The sequence below is a fragment of the Sebastes fasciatus genome, chromosome 9, assembly GCF_043250625.1.
Source record: "Sebastes fasciatus isolate fSebFas1 chromosome 9, fSebFas1.pri, whole genome shotgun sequence".
NCBI lineage: Eukaryota > Metazoa > Chordata > Actinopteri > Perciformes > Sebastidae > Sebastes > Sebastes fasciatus.
The window spans coordinates 18,388,624-18,411,241 of record NC_133803.1 but is presented as its reverse complement, the minus strand read 5'-3'; the positions used below and the strand labels follow the sequence as shown (position 1 = coordinate 18,411,241).

The window sequence follows — 22,618 nt, the reverse complement described above, 5'->3', positions numbered from 1 at the left end:
GTTAACTTCGATCAAAATTGTCCGTGCAAAAATCAAACAGCCATCAAAGATGCGTTTTTTCCACTTCAGCGCTGATTTCCTTTTCAATGTTGCACAGATTTACACAAACAGGATTATGAGACAATAACATACGTTTTCAGTTTTCATTCTCAAAGACACAAATTACATGAAGGTCAATCCAACTGGTTTTCCTCTAGTAGTGTGTGCTGGTGTGTGTGATTCAAATGTATTTGTTCCTAAATTACTATAAGAGTCCATTACTTCTAAATGAGTTCATGCTAAATTGACTGTTTTATTTTCACATAACAAACATTTCCTCGTACGTACAGTATAATCATTTGATGTTGAGTCTGACTCATTGATACTAGGGCTGTGCATTGGCAACAATCTGGCGATACGATACGTATCGTGGTACAAGGGTTATGATTTGATATATCATGATATATTGCGATACTGTAAGCAAGGTGATATATTGCAATTTTTAAATCTAATTTTAGGAAACCTGAACATATCACTATATGCATAAAATCGGAGTAAACAAAGTTTTTTTTTTATGCAATCAGAACAGTGGGATCTGCATTAGCATTTATCACAGTCCCTGTTACATCCAACATCATAGCACTTCTTTGAGAGGGCACATCTCTTTGCAAATGAAATAAAGTACTGACTGAGTTAATCTTTGCATGTTAACTATTAATTAAAAATCAATATTGGGTTTTTGAGAGTCTATACTGTATCACAAAACGTAATATTGCAATACTCAACATTTCCGATATTTTCTTACACACCTTTTTTTTTATTGTTGAGTCAAAATGATTATCTAATATTGGTTTACTGCAGATATTGTTTATTGTAATCTGTGTTTATCATTTTGGCCAATAAGAAACAAAATCACACCAATGAATGTCAGAAAATACTAATTCTGATATCTTAGAAATGGTGCCTTCATCACATAGTTATTATGACGTTTAGTGGACAATTGGCTGATATTTCATTATCACATAATAAATGTATTATTTTATTTATTACTCCGAAATAGCAGAATCAGCCCTATAACTCTAGCATCAGTCAGGCTTTACGTGGATATCTGTTACAGTTATAGCAAACTGAATTCTAGCTCCTGTATTGCATAGAGACTGTTAAAACAACTTTACACAGTAAACTGATACAGAAGTGGACCTTTTATAATTTGAATAATTTCAGTTAATGTGTGTTTTCTGGTGGTAATGTGTGACTTTATTCTGACAGTGTCTGGCTTCAGGTCGCTGCTGTTACTGCAGGTTGAGCCTGTGAAAAAAAACATTAACTGAAGGCACATTATTTTACCACCAGGAGGCACTAGTGTATAATAAAATGCCTTCCATCAAACCAACCACACATAAAAACACAGAGCATGTTAAATGGGTGTGAATGGTTCGAGGTTTATGAGGTGATGGACAGCCAGTTGGATGTGACCATGAGCATTAGCACAAAGACATAAATCACACAGGACGATCACAGCCGCATGCTTTCTGTCAAAAAAAACATCATGATCAAGCGGACAAACAGCAATCTCCTGCAATCCAGCACTTTGTTGCACTTTCTACAACTAGGACTCAAATGTTCGGGATGCATTGACACGGATGCAGATCCGATGCAGCTAGCAGCTCCAATGACACACCGAGAACGACATGAGGAATGGTTTCAAATCATTTCTGTCTAATAATCCACCACAGTGTGACACGCAGACACGACCAAACAATGATGAGCCTCCGCTAGGTGCCTACTATCTTATGATGTCTCTTCAAACTGGTAAAGAAATCTTGTATGATCATTATAATGATTTAATGCCACTGGTGATTTAAGTGATCAAATACATTAAATGTGATGATGATCTGAAGGAAAAAAGAGGCACAAGAAATATCTTAAGAATAACCATTTACCAGAATACAGCTTTCCAAAACGGCAACGTGTAGGTGGGGGGTAAGATTTTGATTTTCCCTGTTTGCTATTGTCTCATCGCCGAGTAAGGAGTCATGTAAGCAGTGAACCAGACCAAACTGTCAAAAGAGTTATATCAATGAATTGTTGTGTGACACATCAAAACAAACTAGTTCACAAACCAACACTAAAGCCCCTATCCCCTCTTACTATTATTAATCTTAATCCAAACAAGCTTCTGGAAAGCATGTGGCATATGAACACATATCAGTCATGAGTGTTAAACTGTAACATGCAATTTTTTCAAGACATATTAACTCAGTAAATGCAAAGTATTCATTGAAGTCATCAAGGTTGCCCAACTATGAAAGTAAATTAATAAACAGTGTCAGTTACACAGAAGTATGTCAGCCAATGTCGAGGTAAATCATTCCCATGATACTGAAGCGCCAAAGGCAAGCACACACAAAGCATTATTTTTCCAAACTGCCCAGCAGATGAATTTATGCCCGTGGACTAATAAAAAATATGGGCTGGAATGGTATTGGCTTGTAATACTGCATTTTCTGAAACTCAAAAGCAGATGTATAAATATTTACTACGCTCATTTTCACCTGGATTACTTTTCTTACTTTACGTCATAAGAACAATCTGAAAAATGCGAGAATCACATAAAACTTAAACACACGGGGCCTTTAAAGGAGAACACCACCTAAATTAAGAATTCCAACATGTTATTACCACGGCCGAGAAAAGCTCAATCTATATTTGTGAACATGAGCTACTCTCTCGCAAAGCCAGAAACCAGAGAAGTAAGTCTCAAACTTGCGATGTCATACGGTATAATGTCTGGAGCTGCTTCTTTGACAATGAATAGGAGGCTGATTTTTATTTTATTTTTATACCTAAATTAACTTTATTTTATTGTCGTGTTCTCAGTTGTCAAACAGAAAATGTTCCCATATACTCAGAACATCCCCCTCCTCCCAGCGTCATCTATAACATCTCTACCCATCTGTGGTGGAATGTAACCAAGTACATTTACTCAAGTACTGTACTTAAGTACAATTTTGAGGATCTTATTTTCTGCTACTTTATACTTCTACACCACTACATCTCAGAGGGAAATATTGCACTTTTTACTCCACTATACATATATTTTACACTTTAGCTGCTAAATACTTTTTACATAAAAAAAACACATGATATACTTTTGTGATATGATGCAATAATGTAGTACTAATCTACCCAGTAGTATCTTAATTGACTCCAAATTGAAGAACTACAACATTAAAATGAATGTGTTAGTGATAAAGACAGAATAATATAATATTCTATGAGAATATGACACTTTAAAAGGAGCCGTTCTGCATAATGAGTACTTTTACTTTTGATACTTTAAGTACATTTTGCTGATAATACTTCAGTAACATTCTGAATTCAAGACTTTTACATGCAATGGAGTGTTTTTAGACTGTGGTATTTGAACTTTTACTTAAGTAAAAGCCACCACTGCTACCAATTCATTGTCTGTGGAGCAGTTCCAAACGTTATACTTGATGAGGACATCACAAGTTTGAGTTTTAGCACTCTAGTTTTTAGATTTGGGAGAGAGTTGTTCATGTTTACTAATCTTTTTTTGGACTGTCTTAGACCATAGGAATAACATGTATGAATATTGTTCCCCTTTAATGCTTCTTTCATTGGTCATTATAGATAAAATTGTATGTTAGACTGAAAACACATCTTAGGCCAGTGTTCCTTATGGATTAAATCAGGCGGCCATAGATCTTTATCTCTACTTCTGAGTTTCAGTCTGTAAACATCAGCCAGGTCTCCGGGCAGAGAGTGTTAATTGGAAAGCAAACATGGTAAATGGAAAAAGGCTTGATAAGGCACAGACCAGAGGAGTAAAAACGGAAGAGGACTTTCACATGTACCTGGTTTCCAAGGTAGAACTGGTGATGTGAGGAATAATAAAAATATAGAAAGGTTAGAGTTTTTACTATGTATTGACCTTTATTGACACTTTTTGCAGCACTTACCTTTCTGAGAAATAAAGCTGCTAGTATTTAAAACATTTCACAATCATGACACTGCTTGTATTTGTTGAAACATTTGCTCTTAATAAAATGTAAAATCTGCTTACCCGGTATTTGTTGGCACCAATTTGCTCCACTTGGAATCGTTTTGTACATTTGCATTTTGCTACTTGTCGTGTAACCTACAAACAGAGAACATGTTATTGAACCATAATTCCCTAAACTAGATTTAAATTTAAATATTCTGGGAATGTGAGTTTGTATCACCTCATCTTCAATTTTGTCAGCATCTGTTAGCGGTTTGTAAGCGTCCTTGTTAGGATGAAGAGCTGCCACAAACTCATAGTAGTCAATGTAGCCGTCACCGTCTCTGTCAAATATGTCTGCCACAGCGCTCATCTCCAGACGACTGGTGGGGAATTCTATTGAAGACACATTAAAGTGGTACAAAATGAGCATTTTGCTGGCTGGGGTACATGCTGTTCAGTTGTGAATTTGTATGTTAGACACTTACTGGAGGAGAGGATGCCCTCTATGAACTCCTGTCGGGTCACTTTGCCATCTTGATCTTTGTCAATGCGGCGGAAGAAGTCCATGACACGAGACTTTTTATGGTTCATCCAGCGCATGTAGCGCTTCCGCCACACATCAAAATCGAAGTTGGCAAATTCCTTCAGCTGCACAGAAACAATAAACGGTCATATGAGCACAACTTTGCAGAAAAAAAAGTGCTCACAATCATACAGAGAGCTTATTACTGTACCTCCTCCAGTCTGTCCAAGGCATCATTGAGTTTCCTCCTTCTGTCCAAAGCCAGCAGCCACACGTGCTGCCACTTGGTGACCAGCAGGTTAACCCTGGGGTTTTTGGTTTCAATGGGAGGTTGTGTTGCTGACGCATACATCGTTTGTGTGGGGGAACGCTTTCCTGTAAGTGAAAGACAAAAACCTTCATAATGACTGTGCCCTCACCGTGTAATCAGGATGACTAGATGAGCAATGACGTCATTCCAGGTGCTAAAATGTACACGATGAGGATGTCGCGTCACCCTGCGGTGACTAAACACTGGAACAGATGGCTCAGGTCATGCTCTGTGAGGGGTATTTGTGTGATACATACTTCCAGGTCTTCCTTTGTCGAGCACAGGGATGTGTGACTGGACTGGGGGCTCCACAGCAGCCTTCCTTTTGTGTGTCTTGGTGATTTTATCAACATCTGGTTGCTTCCTGGTCATTTCCTCCATGAATGCCTACAGGGAAAATCAACAAGTATGCTTCCAGTATGGTTCATGTACCCTAACAATTAACCGTTCAAAAAAACTATGCTGGAATTATTTCTACCTGGTGTTCTGCTATGAGGCTTTTGACCTCCTCGAGCTCCTGCGGCAGCTGCTCCTTGTCCTTATCGTTGAGGTTGGTCTCGGCCCACTGCAGCCACATCAGCAGATTCTCCAGCAGCTCCTGAGTGGCCAACAGCTCAGTGAGAGCCGTGGCCAGTCTCTGCTGGTGCTGCCTGGCCCAAGCCTGCACCTGTAACAGCAACATTACACAAATGTTAAATAGAGACAGAGCAATTCCTCTTGTGTGATGAGGCGTACACATGCCACCTCAAAATGTGTGAATTTTGCGAAAAAAGGCACTAAGAAAACTATTGCATAGCTTGAAGCATCCAAATTGTGTGTTTGTGCTGCGTCATACGTGTGGGTATGAAAGGAATGTACGCAGCTGTGAACTGACCTCTTCGAGCCGGGCTTTAATGATGGTGTTCCAGTGTTTGATGGTTGTGATGGAGTCTGGATGGCAGATGACCAGAATAGCCTCCCCCAAACTCGTTGCTTTATTTAGAGCCACACGCTTCTCCTCCAGTTTCTTCATGAACTCCTTAAAAATAGCAAACGGGAACAAGATTAGATTTACTACTGGACTCTCTTCAACACTGCATTTTTGGCATGAAAGATGACACGGCATCTACTTGTAGACACATTTACAGAATCAGGGTTGTAACTGTTTACTCAAGCAAAAGACAAAAAGATGCCAGCATGTTACATTTATTTATTTAAGCAACAAAAACTGTCAAAATATAAAATTTAAATATAAACCCAAAGGTTTACTTTAGATAAAACAATATGAATATTTGCCTTGTGTTGTTCAATAAGCGCCTGCAGAGCCTCCTCATCATCAGGCAGGCTGCCATGGAAACGCAAACTCTGCTCCGCCTCAGCCAGCCACTCCAGTAGGATGTGAACCGTCGAGTGAAACTCTTCAGCCTGCAGCCAGAAGATACAGATCAGTCAGACTTACAGAGTCAGTTTACCTGCTATGTAACGGCTGTTAGTTACTCCACAGTACCTGACACAGGGCCTGCTCCAGCCGGGCCTGTTTGGACACCGAGAGGTTGCACACCGTCTCCCAGCGAGTGCTCAGCTCCTGCATCTGGACTTTGACCCAGGACGAGTCGTCGTGACTGCTCTCGATCAGGTCCTTGGCTGAACGTTTGAGGGCTTGAACGCTTACTGTCCTCTTTCCCAACTCCTTCTGGAAAACCTGCAGCGACCAATCAGAGAAGGACAAAATGAACCCACATACAACATATTTAATAGTTTAAGATTTGTGTAATTCAAGCTAGGGCTGGATGATTAATCAAATTTTATTTTAAATTACGATTTTGGCTTCCAACGATTATGAAAACAAGATAAAACAATTATTGTGCAACAACGTTTTAGTTAGTTATTGACTGGAATATGTTGAATACAGTTTACCAAAATGTTGAATATATGTTCAGGAGTTATCAGCAGGTTGTGGCAGTGAACAATGATTTAATTCATATTTATTTTTATTTTATATATTGAATATTTATGTTTAGTAGTTTTCAGTAGGTTGTGAAAGTGCACTAACATTACAACATAGTTGATCTTATTTATTTAGATTTATTACAATTTTTAAATTTTATTATTTGTATATTTTATTTATATTATTTTTAACATTGTAATTATTTTTATATTATTTTATTTTTATATTATTTATTTAAATGTATATACAGTATATAGAATTGTATATTATTCATTTTATCGATCTCATTTTTTATACATTTATTATTATTATTATTTATCAATTGAATTATATTTAAAGTTCAAGAAAATCCACTGTTAAAAAGACATTTTAAAAGAAAAAGTTTAACAAATGCATGATGTTTCCAAAGTCATTGAGTCATCATATTATATAATTGAGATCTCAATATTGACAAAAATAATCGTGATTTTGATTTTTGCCATAATCAAGCAGCCCTAATTCAAGCATATTTCTGCTATTTACAAATTCAATGAGAAAGTACAGAGGGAAAATGTATTTGACTTCAACGTCAAAGCTGTTGGTTCAACAAAAAACAGAATTACTTCTGCTGCTGATGTAGTGCACTTATTATTAATAATAACATTGGGGATGAGCAAACATAACATCGCTATTAAAGACATCTTTGCTGCACAGAAAACTTGAAAGAACAGGGACTTTAAATGGAAAGATACCACAACGGCCTTTTGTTGTTTGAATTTTTAGTCCAACCCTGGTGTGGTTTAAGTGTCCTTTGTTATCTATTGTGATGAGCAACAATCAATGAAGAAAGGAAAGGGTGGTGTTAATGCAGCAGTGAAAACTTCTATGCTTTTGAAGTTGGGTTTCGGTGCTGCCACTAAAGACATTTATTTGACTAGCGTTCAACTAGCAGCTCTGGGTCACGCTGTGATGTGGTCTGGTGTTGTTTCCTACCTTGTGGTTGTCTATCAGGTTGAGAACCAGGTCTATGTCTCCGTGTACGGGCTGGTCCTCAGCCAGCTGAGGCTCCACTCTGTAAAGCCAGTCAATGAGAGCCTGGAGAGCGTCTGTAAACTGGCCGGAGAACAACAGGGCCTCCTCCAGCTTGTTTTGTCTGTGGGAGAACACAAAGCATGAACAGTGAACGAATTTGCAAATAGTCTGACTGGTAGTTGATACAGCAACACATGTGGGAAGATGCGTCCTTACCTTTCTACTGACTTGCCACAAACGGTGTCCCATTTGTCCCTCAGTTCACTCAGGTTGTCGTCCAGCTTCTGATTATCATCCTGGAGGGAGGTCTTGTCTTTCAGGGCTCGCCCTGTTCGAATGGTGGTGTCGTACACTGAGTGTTTGCTGCCCACGGCTTTTTGGAACTCCTGCGGATGAGAAACAACGTCATCAAAAAGCTCCAACCTCCAAACTATAAAGACATTTCACTGCATTCAGGAAACAAACAACCAGACAATAGTCAAGTATAGGGGATTGTTGTAAGTCTATATCTTTAAATGCACAGGGTCACAGATTTTCTTCTTGCTACTGTTGTCATGCCAGATAATATCCTAATCTGTGTGTGTGTGTTTTGTGATTAAGGAGACAGTATTCTGTGAGGGAAACCAAAAAGGGGGTCAAAACTCAAGAGCCACTGCTCCACAGAGATTAAAAGTATCCAAAAGCAGGGTTACTGCTAATACATTTGGTCCATCGAGGGATTATGATAGGATTAGCACGATATCCCCACATAACGCTGCAAAAACATCAAGAGAGGATGAGGTAGTCTGTAACGCAAGCAAATCCACGACTAATGCATTCTGTAGATACTGTAATTCCTATAAATAGCTTTCGCTGTTGGAATCGTCTGCTTCCAACACTCATACAGTATATCACACATTAAACAGCTGTCTCATTATTCCGACTTGTAAAAAAGGTTTTGGATGCAGATGTTGTTTCTGTTAGATGAAAGAAACTCTGCTGTCAAAGGTTCGCTGGTTGTTTTTACTCTCATTCTTTTTTCCCAGTAAAGCGCAATAAGACGATGCTGGGTCACCTTGTGCTGCACCAGCTGCGTCTTGATTTTGTCTGGATCGTTGGCGATTTCCACTTCTGAGTCCAGAGTCTTCTCCGACTCGTCCAGCCACTCCATCAGCTTATTCCAAGATTCATGGAACTAATGAAGGATAAAGAAACAAACAAAGGTATGATTTCACTTGATTTATGGCCGAGTCCTGTTAAATGTTCATATGATTAGCCTCTCAGGCCCTAAGAGCAGAAAAGGGCCCATATTAATGAAACCGCTGTAATAAGCTGTAGACAGAGTATGAAACAGGCTTCATACCCTTTTCCAGAACTTTCCAATGAAAATAATAGGCGGTGCCAGGGAGGGACTTTAGGGTGCTGTAGCTTCCCCTAGGACAGCCATAACACCCTCAAGAAATTTCTCTGGTGAATTTATAATTTTGAATGCCTTAGAACAGATTTGATTAATGTGTCAGTGCACATGAGTTTCTGATGGGGGATTTCCGGCGGGTCAGGAGGAGAGAGGAAGTCACGCATCAAAAATCCACAGTTCCAGGAGCTCATTGGACAACGGCTAGGAGCTAGAAAAACTAAACAAAACTGGCAATGCTCATTCATGTGTGTACATGTGTCGAGGGTGTTAAAGTAAAAATGAAACTGTGGCGACCGGCACATTAATGGGAAACCCTAAAATTCAGAGCACCCTCACTGACACCCACAGCGCCAGCAAAACAAAGGCTCTGGCGCCGCCACTGAGTGAAACAAAGCCTGTTTCAAACCTGTTTCGCCCTCTTCCTGGCGTCGTCCAGCAGGCGACCTCGCTCAACGGACCGCTGCACCAGCTTCTCCCAGCGGCCCTGCACACTCAGCAGCAGGTTCTTGATCAGGACCACATCCTGTTTCTGGCTGAAGTACTTCAGATGTGTTCCTGTCTTGTCCAGGTCAATGATGTGTTCCCTGTGGGAGTTCACCTCCGTCACAAACACCTGCATGGCAAAGAGAGGAGAGAAAGGTTTAGGTCAGGTGTTAGTACTGGCTTTTTAATACAAACACTTTTGCTTAGCATCAGGAAAAACAGTAAAAGCACACACATAACAAATGTTTTATATCATCATTAACTTCAGAGGCTGTGTATGTAAACCCTTCTCTTTGTACAAACATTACCTTATGTTCATCAATCTGAAACATGATGGTGTCCAGTATGAGGGAGGCGGGAGAAACCATGTTCAGCGTCTGCTCTGCTTGGGTGAGCCAGTTGATGAAGTCCTGCAGAGAGTTGTGGAAATCCGTGGCCAGCGTAAAGGCTTCCTCTAGTTTCACCTGTAGACACAACACACATTGTCAGGCTCCACGCGTAGAGATGGACATAATCCTGAGCGCTATTATGACCTGTATCCTCCTGCTGAAAACAAACCACTTGGTTGCCACAACACTAGATAATGAGGAGGAGGGAAAAATAATTACACTTCAATTGTGCCGAACATGACCTCTGTTTAGAGGAAGTTAACATCTCTGGAGAGGCTGATGGTGGAGCAGAGAGGGAATGATGAGCTTTTAATTGAATGAGAGAAACATCCACAGTGACTCCATCGCTGGAAAACATCCACTGGTACAGCCTCATCACATAAATGCTGTTTTAATGACATTACAAACTGATGAGAGTTATGGGTAATAATGTGTTTCTCTCATATACATTGTGAGTCATGTTGAGAGAGGCTAAATATGGCATTGTAGTTTAATAGACAGTACTTATTTTATGATTTGAATAAACTCTTTTCTGTTTGGAAAATGTGTTCGGCTCACTCGACGAGAGAAAATGTCACACTGCTGAAGAGAGTTTGGCCAGCAGCTGCAACTCTGTCCGGCTCTAAGATTTATAAATCCCTTGGAACAGGACCAAAGTAAATAGGAAGCAAAAGCAAAATGTTACAGCAAACTCTCAAAGCAGCCAGAACGAGGATCTCCATATCTGGAGTGGTAAGGGAGAGGAGATTGATCTTTTTATTCTGTTTATTTATTGTAGCAGAAAAAGTGAGAAAATGTTTTCGCAATGGAATAACACATAAATACGATTTCCCAAAAGATCAACGTAGTGACTGATGAGTCTTTATTTTGGCTCAAATATTAGCTCTATTATTTATTTCCCGCACTTGTCAAGTGTAACAACATACGAGACAAGACCACAGTTGTTCCACGCTGACTCAGACGATAACTCGCCTGCTGTGATCTACAGTGCGACCACATCCTGTGTGTGCCTGCCAACACGCCGTCCTTACACCATTCATTATCGACACCGGGATTAGAGGCTTACAAATACAGAGTCATGGCCCAAGTGTATGTCAGCGATCTCTCACTGGCACCTAAAGCCGAAGTTGTGAATCATTGAGATGAGAGAAGTGCAAGCTCTACCGTCCTCACCACAACTCCCATACTGTACCTTTCTCTCAGCGACCTTCCCCTGCACCGCTTCCCATTTGTCCTTCAGGTTGGCGAGGTCCTGCTCCGTGTTGCTGTCAGGACCCTCGGGTGTAATGGCGAGCAGCTGGTGACCCTTGTTCATCAGCTCCTGATACAGCTCCTCCTTCACCTCAAAGGCAGAACATAACTCCTGCAAGAAGACACAATGACATGAGGGGAGCGGCTGAATTACAGCTTTAGTTTTGGAGAACAATACGAGAGTCCGAAGTGTACGTGATGAATCTGTCAGTACACTTTATTTTTACATGAGTCCAAATCTAGTCCAAAAATGGTGAAAGAATTAGACTCTCAGCGGCATGTTCCCACAGATAATCCCTCAGTTTTTGGCTCCGTATAATGTCACTACTGATGATCCTTCAGGGAGAGTTTGTTGTGAAAGTGTCTAGGGTTTCTCCATTAGAGAAACAAAGATGGGAAACATTCCTAAATTCATTATAGTCAGTCACGGCTTAATCAATCTGCCACGCTTTTTGTCATCCTCTGCAGGGCGATGCAAGTGGTGTATTTCGCAGTGTCATTTAATTTTCACACTTCGGGTAAAACACAGAAAAGACATGGTTGTCTCCTTTACAAGCCTGCCATCTGTATGCGGCCTTTCATATTGTTAAACACATACCAGATGGGCGTTAAGCTGCTCCCGGGCCGTGTCTGGTAAGCCTCCCACAGCCTTTGATGCCAACAGCTGACGTTCTGTGTCTTTCAGCCATTGCTGCATATCTTCTATCTCGCCATGGAAACCTTGGGCCTACAACACAATACAACCTGAGTCAGGACAAAAGGTGTCACACAAACATTCATTGTGAGCATCCTGTGGCTCAGAGAGGAGGACGTCTGAGTTATTAATTCCTTGGATTCATTTAGCCACCAAAATCTGCGGTATGAAGCAATTAAGAAGCCTGAAATGTAATGAAATAAAGCCTTTGATAGAAATTACAAAAATTACAAAAATTAGAAAGTGTTGCTTTTAATTTTAATTAACGTTTAAAACTGTTGTAAGTTAACTGGGTACCAAATGAAACCTCCTTTGATTGGATTTTTTGGCACTTTTTTCTGATAAATACTATGAAAACCCTCTCAATCTGTGACAGATTATGTGTTTTTGAAGAACATTTCTTGACTTGAAATCTAAATCCAGGATATATTTCTGTTTCTCATACCCCCCCTCACATCAAAGCACCCCGCTAAAGGTCAAAGCTATGAATAGAAAAGGAATGAGGAGGGAGGGCAGAGATACAGTAAAGATCATTCCTCCAAAAACAAATTATGACTTTGACATGACTTAATTGCTCCCCTGTCCCCTGGGAGAAAAGAATCAATCACAGTTTACAGAGTGCTACAGGAATGAGTCCTAAACTCGGAAATGAGTTGCAGTTTCCTTGTCTCGAAGTCAATGGGTTTTTAGTTAGATGCCTGAAATAAGGTCTGTGGTCAACACAAGCTTAAGAGATTTTAATGTTTTGTTCTACGACATAAAATACGACGACAGTAAATATCCCGCTGCGTGTATACTTGCACTGATGTGACAGTGGTGTAGTTTGTTTATAGCCTAACGTTAGCTTTTTACTTCTGGCGATTGCATTCACGCTTCAAAAATCACAGAAGTGGTGTTCATTTGTGAAGATTATCATGCTGAACAAAACATGTAAGTATCATAAACGTGTGTTTACCACGGAGTTTATTTTCTGCAATAATCCAAAACCCAATGGAAAAATCCCATTGGCTTCTATTGAACAATGAATAATGAATAATGGGCCCTAATAAGTTGTGGTGAAAATGATTTTCCTACCTGAAGCAGGGCGCCTTCTAGTTGTTGCTTCCTCTGCCCTGATTTCTCCAGGATGGCTTTCCACCGCTGGTTCAGGTTCTCCAGTTTGCTTTGCAGACTGGAAGCTTCCTCTCCAGCGCTGGACTCCACCAGATCTTTACCGGCCTTGTTGACCGTCTCGACTGTCGCCTTATGAGCCAACACGTCATTCTGGAGAACCTGTAGGGATGAAGATAAAGAGATGATGGATCTGAAGCACGAAGGACAAAACTAAACCTAAACCGGAATAAACAATACAGCACGATAAATCTACTGCCTCCTTGTTCTTTTTCTGATGTTCATTTGCTAAACCAATTGTCGTATAAAAGTACACTTGACTACTGAAACATGTTTGAATTTGAAAGAAAAAAATACTCTTGTCGTACATGATGCTTAGCGAGTTCTATCTCGACGGCTTTGGGGTCTCCTCCAGCCTTCCTCTGGTCATTGAGCAGCTCCTCGGTGTGGCTCATCCAGGCCAGCAGCTCGTCCAGTGCGTGCTGGAACTGGCCCAGAGCCAGGAGGCCTCCCTCCAGTTTGTGCTGGATTAATGACAGATCAAACCATTAGATAATGTAGCGCGTGAAAGTTATTACATACTGTATTTAAACAGCACATTGCCACATTGAACAGTGTGAATTAAGCTTTTCTGACCTGTCGGCCGATGATCTTCTCATCCAGGTTGTCCCAGAGCATCTTGAGCTCGGACATCGGCTCCTGGATGGCACAGCGATCGGCCTCCTCCGTCACCTTCTTCAGCAGGAGGCCCGCCTGGTGGTTCAGGCGCTCCATCTCGATCTGCAGCTGGTACGCCTCACCTTTGAACTCCTGAGTGGTACAACCCAATCAGTCAACACAAACACAAAGCTTTGTGGACAATACATCTGCTGGCTATGCCTTCTCAGCACAAGATGTGTCTTATTGTACATCAAAGACAATGAGACTTACTTTTATAAAGCTATTTTTACAGAGCTTTTATACTAACTGCGGCAGGTTATGAATCAAGCACAGAACATAAACACAGCTGTTATATGACAGAGCCTCTGTAGCTCTGAATACCGCAGTAAAGTTAAAGAAGTGAATTAATAAGACAGAACAACAGTGAATTATAAGAATACCCTGCTGTTGTATATTCAAACACTAATACAAGAAGACTGTACCTTGAGTTCTACAATCTGCTGCTTGACAGTTTCCAGGTCTGTGCCGACGGGCGACATTGAATCCAGTTTGCCCTCCAGAATATCCACCCAGTCAAACATACCCTGCGTACAAGGTGGGAAACCATTGTTACTGGGAGAAAACAAAGCTGCATAGGGAGTCATGTTTCACGTCTAGTGTCACGCTATCTTACAGTTGGTCTGCAGTAAATCTATCTGGTTGACACATTAGGTAAACAAACACAGTAAAAGTGAAAAACAACCCCTGAACTTAAATACTATCATTTTAAAGGAGTGTGATCCTTAAAGTTGGTGAAATTAAAGCATAAGTATTATATAAATATCTTTATAGAAGAACTTTATACACCCAAGTCAAAGTTTGAGCCAAATATAGCGAAGCACTGTGGTGGGTGTTTATTGTTTCGAAATAAATACTGTAGGTCTCTCATAAAATGTTGTATCGCTTCAAATCAAGTGCAATAAAAAAAAAAAGCACTGTAATCTGTGGTTTCATCTTAAAAACTGGCTGGCTCCCAGTGTGTGTTTAACTTTAAAATGCATGTACATGTCTCCACGAACAATTATATTCTATAATTAGTTATACAATAATGAAAAAGTCTGTTGTATGAGTAGGAGGCCTAAAGATCTTACTGTGTCACAGTAGGGCTGTGCGATATGGAGAAAATCAAATATCACCATATTTTAGACCAAAAACCTTGATATTGCGATAAATAATCATCACTAATGTGGATAATTATTAAGTGGGTAACAGCAAATAATAGAAACAGCTAGAACAGTCTGGTATATTCAGAAAATCACATCACTTTACTGTAATGCAGCCTTTAAAACCAGGAAAAGACAACACTTATCTTCTAAATCTAAGACGGTATCTAGTCTCATAACACGATATCAATATAATATTCATATATTAGCCAGTCCAAGTACTCAGATTATTCTTTCCAAACACAATGCAGCAGTGATCAACGTACCTGCAGGCCGTCCTGAAACTGCACAGCAGCCTGCATGGCTTCTTCCAGACGTTCTACTCTCTCCTTCCAGGTCTTATTGAGATTTTCCCACGCTGAGTTCACCTGGAAATATGACACCAATAAATCACCACAAGCCATATGCAGGCAGACAAAAACAGCCCTGACGCCCAGCAAGTGAAGAAGAAAGAATATGTCTTTGTAAAGATGTAATCTATTACCTCATCAAGGCTTTTCTTTATCACAGGTTTATCAGGTTCCCCGCAGGCCGTCATCAGCTCTGCACCTTGGTTTTGAACCACTTCGAGCTCTTCCTGCAGCCCATCGATCTCCTCCTTAAATCCCTGTAGAGACAAAAAGCAGACAAAGAAATGCTCCATCATTCTTAATTATCCATCCGTTGATTCAATCATTTGTTTTTGGGGGATCTGTTTACTACCTCGACAAACTCCTGCTGCTGTTTGACGACTGAAGGATCGACTCCGGGCTCCTCTAGCTCTCTCAGCAGGTCATAGCTGTCTTTGATGGTGGCGATGAGAGCACAGTGGTCACACCAGAACTTGTCTGCCAGGTCCATGACATCCAGCAGCTTCACCTCCCGCTCCTCATGTAAGGCCTGGATGTCGTTCCACAGGAACACCATCTGGTCCAGTTTGTCTTGTACAACTAGTGGGGGGGAAATACAATAAATCAATTAACAAAATAAAATGTCAAATATCAGCGTGTATTCCTCAGCTGTGTGTGAGATGGGGAACACATCTTGCACATTTACAGGTTTAATGAGAAACTGTTTGGTCTCGTGCTTGGATTTTTACTTGTATCTAAAAAAAAAGAATGGCATCCCATTAAAGCAACACCTGGAGGAAAGCTTTCACAATCCAGTGAACAAATAGGTCTGATCCAAAACTCAAACTAAGATCTAAAGCCAACGATTTTAAGAATGATCGCACGTTTTGATAGGGGGAGAATTAAAGGTTTGGCCAGTGATTATTATGCCTCTAAACTGCTATTTGTCTTATTGCCTCTTATAATCATCCCAAAGCCCTATTATGGCTTATTATAACCCTTCTAACTGGATTAAATTAAATAAAAATAAAGGGAATAAAATAAAAATTAAACACATAAGATGATATAATATACCTTTGGCAGATATGTCCTTATCTGGTCCTTCAGATCGTGCGATCATCTCCTCCCCTCGCTGCTTCAGTGTCTCATAAGAGGGCTGCAGCTTCTCCAAATCCACAGAGACGGCTTTATTTTCACTAATCTGCTCCCTGATCTTTTCCACCTCCACCGAGATGGACGGAGGCTGCCGCAGGCGTTCAGCGATCCGTTCCAGGGATTCCAGCATCGGGTCAATTTTGTCATGGAACTGGTGGAGAATGAGGAAAGGAAACACCTTAAGTTTGTATTTATACTTAATGTAATAATAACACTAAAGACAGCTGGGGAAATGTTTGGCTCTCATGTTACAGAAAGACACTATTTATAACAACAATCCTGTAAAACTGAAATATTTGTGACGTGTGGAGTGTTGGATTGAACTTGGGTTCTTGGGTTTCACTATTTTCTGACATTTCATAGAATAAACAATAAATTGATAAATCAAGAAAAGAATTAGAAGTGAATGAATTAGATTAATCAAAAATAAAAATTATATTTTGTTGTAGCCTTAATATAAAATGATTATGATTCATAAAGCTTTAGATGTTATAACATGGTCATAATTTTTATAATCATAATTTTTGAAATACACACAATAATACACATATGAAATTAGGCAGCGCAGCTTTTTTTTAACTATGATCCAAAATTATGGAATACACTACAGATACCATAAGAGATGCGGGCTCTGTGAATATTTTAAATGACAGCTGAAAACCCATTCATTTAATTTGGCTTAAAATGAATGCAATTCTTCTTTTCTTTTTTTTTTTTTTACTAATTCTCTAATATTCATATATATTATTTATTATTATTTATTTATATTTCATGATTTTTTAATTTCACATATATACATTTATATATAAACATATACATGTTTATATATATTTTATTTTATATATGTCTTTTTATTGTCTATTATTGACTATTTGCACTTGTTTAAATGTGTTGCATTTTAATTTTTTAAAGCACGTTGAGCTACATCTCTTGTATGAAAAGTGCTCTATAAATAAAGTTATCATTATTATTATTATCATCATGTTAAAGCTACTGTGTTACAGTTACTATGTATAGCTACTTATGATCTCTATAACCCGATATTATAATAATCTATTTCTAAACTCAATGGCTCAACATTTAAAAATGTAATAAATATTTAAATAAATACATATGTATGATATATTTTATTTATTTATTTATTCATTTATGATATATTATATTATTCATTATTTATTAAAAAATGAGCAAGAAAAATCAAACATTTCTTTAGAAACACCCAGTGAACAACTGCTCCTGACCTGGGTGGACTTGGAGATGGCCTCATCCAGAGTGGCAGCTCTCTCCTTGACATCAGCCTTGAGTTTGGTGTAAAGTTGATCTGTAACGGTGTACTTCTCTCTGATGGGCTCTCCCTCCACCGGGCTGAGCTCAAGCAACTGAGGCCCCGTCTTATTCATCTTGTCGATGTGGGGCTTGTGTTCGGAAATCAGCTCTCGCATTTGCTGCAGATGATATGACACATTAAGGTTTTGAATTGCTTAAATAAAAGTGTTTTACTGAACATCTGCTTCTGTTGGCCTCTTACCCTGAGCTCCTCTTGCTGCTGTCGGAGTTTTTCATACTCGATGGAGGGTAGCGGCAGCTGGCTGAAGTCGCTCAAGGTTTCCTGAAGCCACGGCCACATCTCCTCATGGGTCTCCCAGAACTGACTGGCCAGAGACTGGGCTCGCTCCAGCTGCAGACAGCGCTCCGAGTTCAGCTGACTGACAGCGCCGTACTTCTCCAAGAGAGTCTGGGTCCGGGCCTGATTGAAAACCACCAACATCTTTAACTCATGTGCACATTCTTAATGAATAATTTCCCATTTCAAATTGGAAATATATTCTTTTCACCTTCAAGATTTCTTTCTCCTCAGGGTTTTTGCTGTTCATAATGGCCTCTCCTGTTTTGATGATATCATCCACGGCATCCTTGTGCCTCATGATGTCCATGGAGAAGATCTGGAAAACCGGTAGAGTGAGTTTGGCTGGATGTTACAAAACAAACCGCTCTGTTTACTGTACTTTGTTTAAATGGAGGCCTGTGTCTATCCACATACACACGCATACACAATATGATAGGCTAACCTTCTGTGCTTGGAGCTGGGCTGTGGTTTGGTCCTGCTCCAGCCTGATGTCGCCCATCGACAGCAACTTCCTCTCAGCGTCAGTCAGCCAGGAGAGTTCAGCGTCTGCAGCCTGTTCAAACTGGAAACAGAGAAAAATCACTGACATTCTCCATCCATGAAAACGTTTCATCTCCTAATTAAATACGGAAATTAAAGTAGAAGAGGAACAATTGAAAAGAAATTGAAAAGAAAAAAGCAGAGAAAAAAGCCAGATGAGATGAAAGCTGTTTATCAGTTTCTGTGGTTTACCTGCTGTGACTTTAGTATGTCAGCGTTGATCTGGTCGACCTGCTGGGTGACGGTGTCGCAGACGGCTCTGTACCGCTCATTATCCTCAGTCACCAGCTTGTCCAGACCCTCACGAGTGTGCCAGGGGATCAGATCCAAGAGAGAGCTGCTCAACTCATTCAGCTTGTCCATCACAGGTTTTTGCTCTTTGCTCTCCTTCAACAAGGCCTGGACAAGATTACATGACGCACAGAAAAAGGTATTTTATGTTAAAGACTACATTTGGTATTCATTTCTGTCTCAAACTTTTATTGTAGGAACTCATACCTTCTGCCTGCTTTGTGCATGAATGAGCTGCTCGCCCACTGGCTCCTGATCAGCAAAAGCGCTGACCTCAGCCTCTACGTTCTCCAGCCAGGAGCCCAGGTCCTCATGGGTATGCTGCAGCTTAGTGGAGAGACTCAAGACCCGCTCCAATGTCTTCAAAACGCCATCACTCATAGAGTTGATCTCAGCATACTTTGTTTTTATTCCGTCCAGTTTGCCTTGGATAACAACCACCTCATCACCTATAAATAGAGAGTGAATTATTAGATATTAATTCAAGGAGTTTTGTATTTCTGCTCTAGTATAGGGAAGTACAGTATGCTGCTAGCTTGGCTCAACACAGAGGAGTAAAAGTAGTGTAAACAGCATCCTGCACAAATTCTGTCAGTAATGTTTTAAAGACAGCGTGGTGTTTGAGGCCACACATTTCAATGCCATAAGTACTTGGAACATGCCGAAATAAGAATAAATGCAAACCAAATTACATACACAATTATGATAATTAAAGGAATAGTTTGACATTTTAGGAAACATGCTTATTCACTTTCTTGCAGAGAGTTGTATGAGAAGATTGATACCACTCGCATATCTGAATGGTAAATATATGCTGGAAACAGGGGGAAACAGCTATACAACAAAAAATATGTCTACCAGCATCTCGTTATATCTTATTTGTTTCATCTATACAAAAAAACAACATGAAAAAACGACACACTGTTGTGTTACATGTGTTATGTGCCAGACTATTTCTTGGCCAGGCAAGGTAACTTCCTGGAGTCTTCACAGGGACAACCGTGACTGACTGGTGGTGGTATCTTCTCCTCTAATTATCAGCAAGGAAGCGAATAATTGCATAAAAAAAAATATATATTTCTTTAAATAAGTTGGCGGAAGGGAAACTGTCAGTGCTTTCCCAATCATTTCCGATTCTAAAAAAAGACTGTTTAACAGCTTCCTAAATAGAGCGAGAAGCCTTATGATGTGCATTACAGAGACACAATTGTTTGCTGACATTCAACATTATGAACCGTGACAGGACAGTCATACACAAGTCAGACATGCCTGTTGTTTGCTTCAGCAGCTCCATCCCATTAGAGACGGCTTGGTCAACATTCTTCTTCCTCAACTCAATATCACTTTGTAGCGCCTGAAAGGAAAACACAACCTCAGAAAATCAGTCAAGTCACAAGAAACGTTCCACTAAAATGATGTAAATGATGAATGACACACAGATAATAAAATCAAGTGAAACATGATAACTTAAATGAAAGGAGAACATAATGCGTGGCCTGAGGAGGAGTGTATACCCGTTGCTCCGCCAGCTGCTTTTCAAGAACATCTATTTTGTAGTCCTCAGCGGACACTTCGCTCAGCCTCGGGTGCACTTCGTTGAGCCAGTTCATGAGGGCCACTTCGTCCTCTCCAAACAGCTGGGCGTTTGCCTGAGCCTGCTGCAGCATCTCCGCTTTCCTCCTGCATCGCTCCTGGAGCTCTATGTAACTGGCCTGGGTGGCGTCCAGTTTGGACTGAACAAACTCCTTTTCGTCCACTGAGCTCACACTTTTGAGCATCTGACCCAGGCTGACGGCCTGTAACAGGTCTTTACTGTGATTCATTATCTCCTCCTCTAAGGCCTGACCACAGGGGATGGGAAACACACCAACGGAAAAATGACAAACACACACATAACACAAAAAATATGAAACTGAAATTTAATGAAGAACGGAATGGGAAATAATGAAAAGCACAAACTTACAGTAACGAGCAAAATGAATGAAACTGAATTCAGCTGGACAAAGCTGATTGTGTCATAAAAACATCCAAAAGCATATGGAAATGATGTAGGATGATGGATATTACCTTATGCTGAGAGATCTGGTCTTCCAGCTTAGACGTCTCCGTGCCGATGGGCTCGGAGTTGGCGAGGTGTTTCTCTGTAGCGGCGAGCCACTCGCTCAGGGGCTCCAGCGTCTCGTGGAACTGCTGAGTGACCACTAAGATGCTCTCTAGTTGCTTGTGCCTGACACATTTACGCAGACAGTAACAGCAGTGGATTAGGAGCAAAACAAAGTAATGGACAGAATGACAGGCAAGTTTATTTCAACAAAACCTATTATAATATGCGTTATTGGGAAATGCTAGCAACGTATAAATACTTTTTTACAGCTCTGTTTTGAACTTGAGCTGAGAGAAAGGTAAGGTAGGTCTATGTTTGCGTAGCCTCTCTATATGAATTAGTATGAATTATCCGTTGGAGAAAAGTATAGGTGAATTTGGGAGTTTTAGAATTCTAATTTTGAAGTTGTAAATATTCCCAGATCCAAACCCAGGTTGGTTTCATTACCAACATTTAAAGGATAGTAAGACATTTCTAGAAATATGCTTTATTGGCTTTCTTGCTGAGTGTTAGACGAGAGGACTGATATCACTTTTATGTCTGTACTAGTGGGCAACCTCCGGGCTAACAGCCAGCAGGGAGCGACTCCTCTGGTTGCAGAAAGAAGTCTGATTGTATAGAAGACTATGACAAAATGACTACTTCTCGTGAACATTGTAAACATGAGTTTATGGTCTCAATCACTAGTTTCAAGTCTTCTTCAATACAGCATGATTCATTTAGTAAACTATGGTCCCATTTAGAGTCAAATAGACCATGAGGCAGGGTATGCTTTAGGGCGTGGCTACCTTGTGAACTATTCCTCTAAGCTTCAGTAGGAGGAAAGTAAAGGTGAATTTAGGAGTTTGACATTCTTTGGAATATTCCCAGATCCAAACAACATTTAACTCTGAGGCAGACTGAAGCACTTCATTCATGAGGACGTTTAACATTACAGGTGTTTTTTTATACCGACCTGTTTTCAGCCTTCTTGAGCAGAGCGTCCCACCTCTGCCCCAGGCATTCGATCTCTTTTGCAACCTTGTCTTTATCCACAGACTCTGCCAGTTCCGCAACCTTCTCTCCCTCTTTTTTTATCAGCTCCACTGTCGGCTTTCTGTCATCCAGCAGTCTCTGTAAGAGCTGTCACAGGCAAACAAAGGAGGAGAGTTATTGGGCGCCTTTAACACACTTTGACCGCGAGCATTGCCTGGTGGTGAAAAACAGTAAATCTAACAGGCACAAATTAAGTGTCCATTAAACAAAACGCTTTGTGTACCACACTCGTGTTTAACAATGGATGTCAATTAAATAAGATGGATGGCAGAGTCATAATGTGATGTTGATTTTCTAGTGTTGAAGTGGAAACTGTTAGAGTGTATTTATGTGTTTGCTCTACGTGATACCGGCTTACTTTCTGCTCTTGTATCTGCGCTTTGACCACTTTGAACTCTGCAGACGGAGGTTTTTGATTGGCCACCAGCTCCTCGGTGTCAGTCAACCAGCTGAGCAATGACTCCAGAGCATCCTGGAACCGCCCACAATGCAACAGGGCTTCGTGCAGCTGGGCTGAACGCTCAGCAATCTGCAGACCACATGGTAAATAAAGATGTCACCTGTTTTACTGCGCCCAGTAACTCATCAAA

General features: G+C 40.3%; 1 protein-coding gene across 9 annotated transcripts in view; it reads right to left on the bottom strand.

Moving 5' to 3' along the window:
• Positions 1-22,618, bottom strand: part of dst (dystonin) — a 122,206-nt gene that overhangs the window by 5,716 nt on the left and 93,872 nt on the right. For 8 of the 9 annotated variants that reach the window (XM_074646379.1, XM_074646386.1, XM_074646381.1 and 5 more), the window contains 37 exons: positions 22,387-22,557; positions 21,949-22,115; positions 20,957-21,116; positions 20,404-20,730; positions 20,159-20,243; positions 19,097-19,338; positions 18,791-18,997; positions 18,501-18,620; positions 18,267-18,374; positions 17,960-18,178; positions 17,673-17,876; positions 16,351-16,582; positions 15,650-15,876; positions 15,432-15,554; positions 15,214-15,315; positions 14,228-14,329; positions 13,722-13,895; positions 13,454-13,609; positions 13,050-13,247; positions 11,880-12,008; positions 11,223-11,393; positions 9,950-10,105; positions 9,565-9,771; positions 8,817-8,936; positions 7,979-8,148; positions 7,724-7,883; positions 6,311-6,505; positions 6,100-6,228; positions 5,699-5,842; positions 5,303-5,491; positions 5,082-5,211; positions 4,726-4,889; positions 4,477-4,639; positions 4,230-4,384; positions 4,070-4,144; positions 3,861-3,878; positions 1,923-2,039 (listed from right to left, as the gene is read on the bottom strand). In XM_074646379.1, the coding sequence (XP_074502480.1) occupies positions 1,923-2,039; positions 3,861-3,878; positions 4,070-4,144; positions 4,230-4,384; positions 4,477-4,639; positions 4,726-4,889; positions 5,082-5,211; positions 5,303-5,491; positions 5,699-5,842; positions 6,100-6,228; positions 6,311-6,505; positions 7,724-7,883; positions 7,979-8,148; positions 8,817-8,936; positions 9,565-9,771; positions 9,950-10,105; positions 11,223-11,393; positions 11,880-12,008; positions 13,050-13,247; positions 13,454-13,609; positions 13,722-13,895; positions 14,228-14,329; positions 15,214-15,315; positions 15,432-15,554; positions 15,650-15,876; positions 16,351-16,582; positions 17,673-17,876; positions 17,960-18,178; positions 18,267-18,374; positions 18,501-18,620; positions 18,791-18,997; positions 19,097-19,338; positions 20,159-20,243; positions 20,404-20,730; positions 20,957-21,116; positions 21,949-22,115; positions 22,387-22,557 (5,916 nt within the window). The remainder of the gene's footprint in view (positions 1-1,922; positions 2,040-3,860; positions 3,879-4,069; positions 4,145-4,229; positions 4,385-4,476; positions 4,640-4,725; positions 4,890-5,081; positions 5,212-5,302; positions 5,492-5,698; positions 5,843-6,099; positions 6,229-6,310; positions 6,506-7,723; positions 7,884-7,978; positions 8,149-8,816; positions 8,937-9,564; positions 9,772-9,949; positions 10,106-11,222; positions 11,394-11,879; positions 12,009-13,049; positions 13,248-13,453; positions 13,610-13,721; positions 13,896-14,227; positions 14,330-15,213; positions 15,316-15,431; positions 15,555-15,649; positions 15,877-16,350; positions 16,583-17,672; positions 17,877-17,959; positions 18,179-18,266; positions 18,375-18,500; positions 18,621-18,790; positions 18,998-19,096; positions 19,339-20,158; positions 20,244-20,403; positions 20,731-20,956; positions 21,117-21,948; positions 22,116-22,386; positions 22,558-22,618) is intronic. The other variant, XM_074646387.1, reaches the window with a different exon arrangement.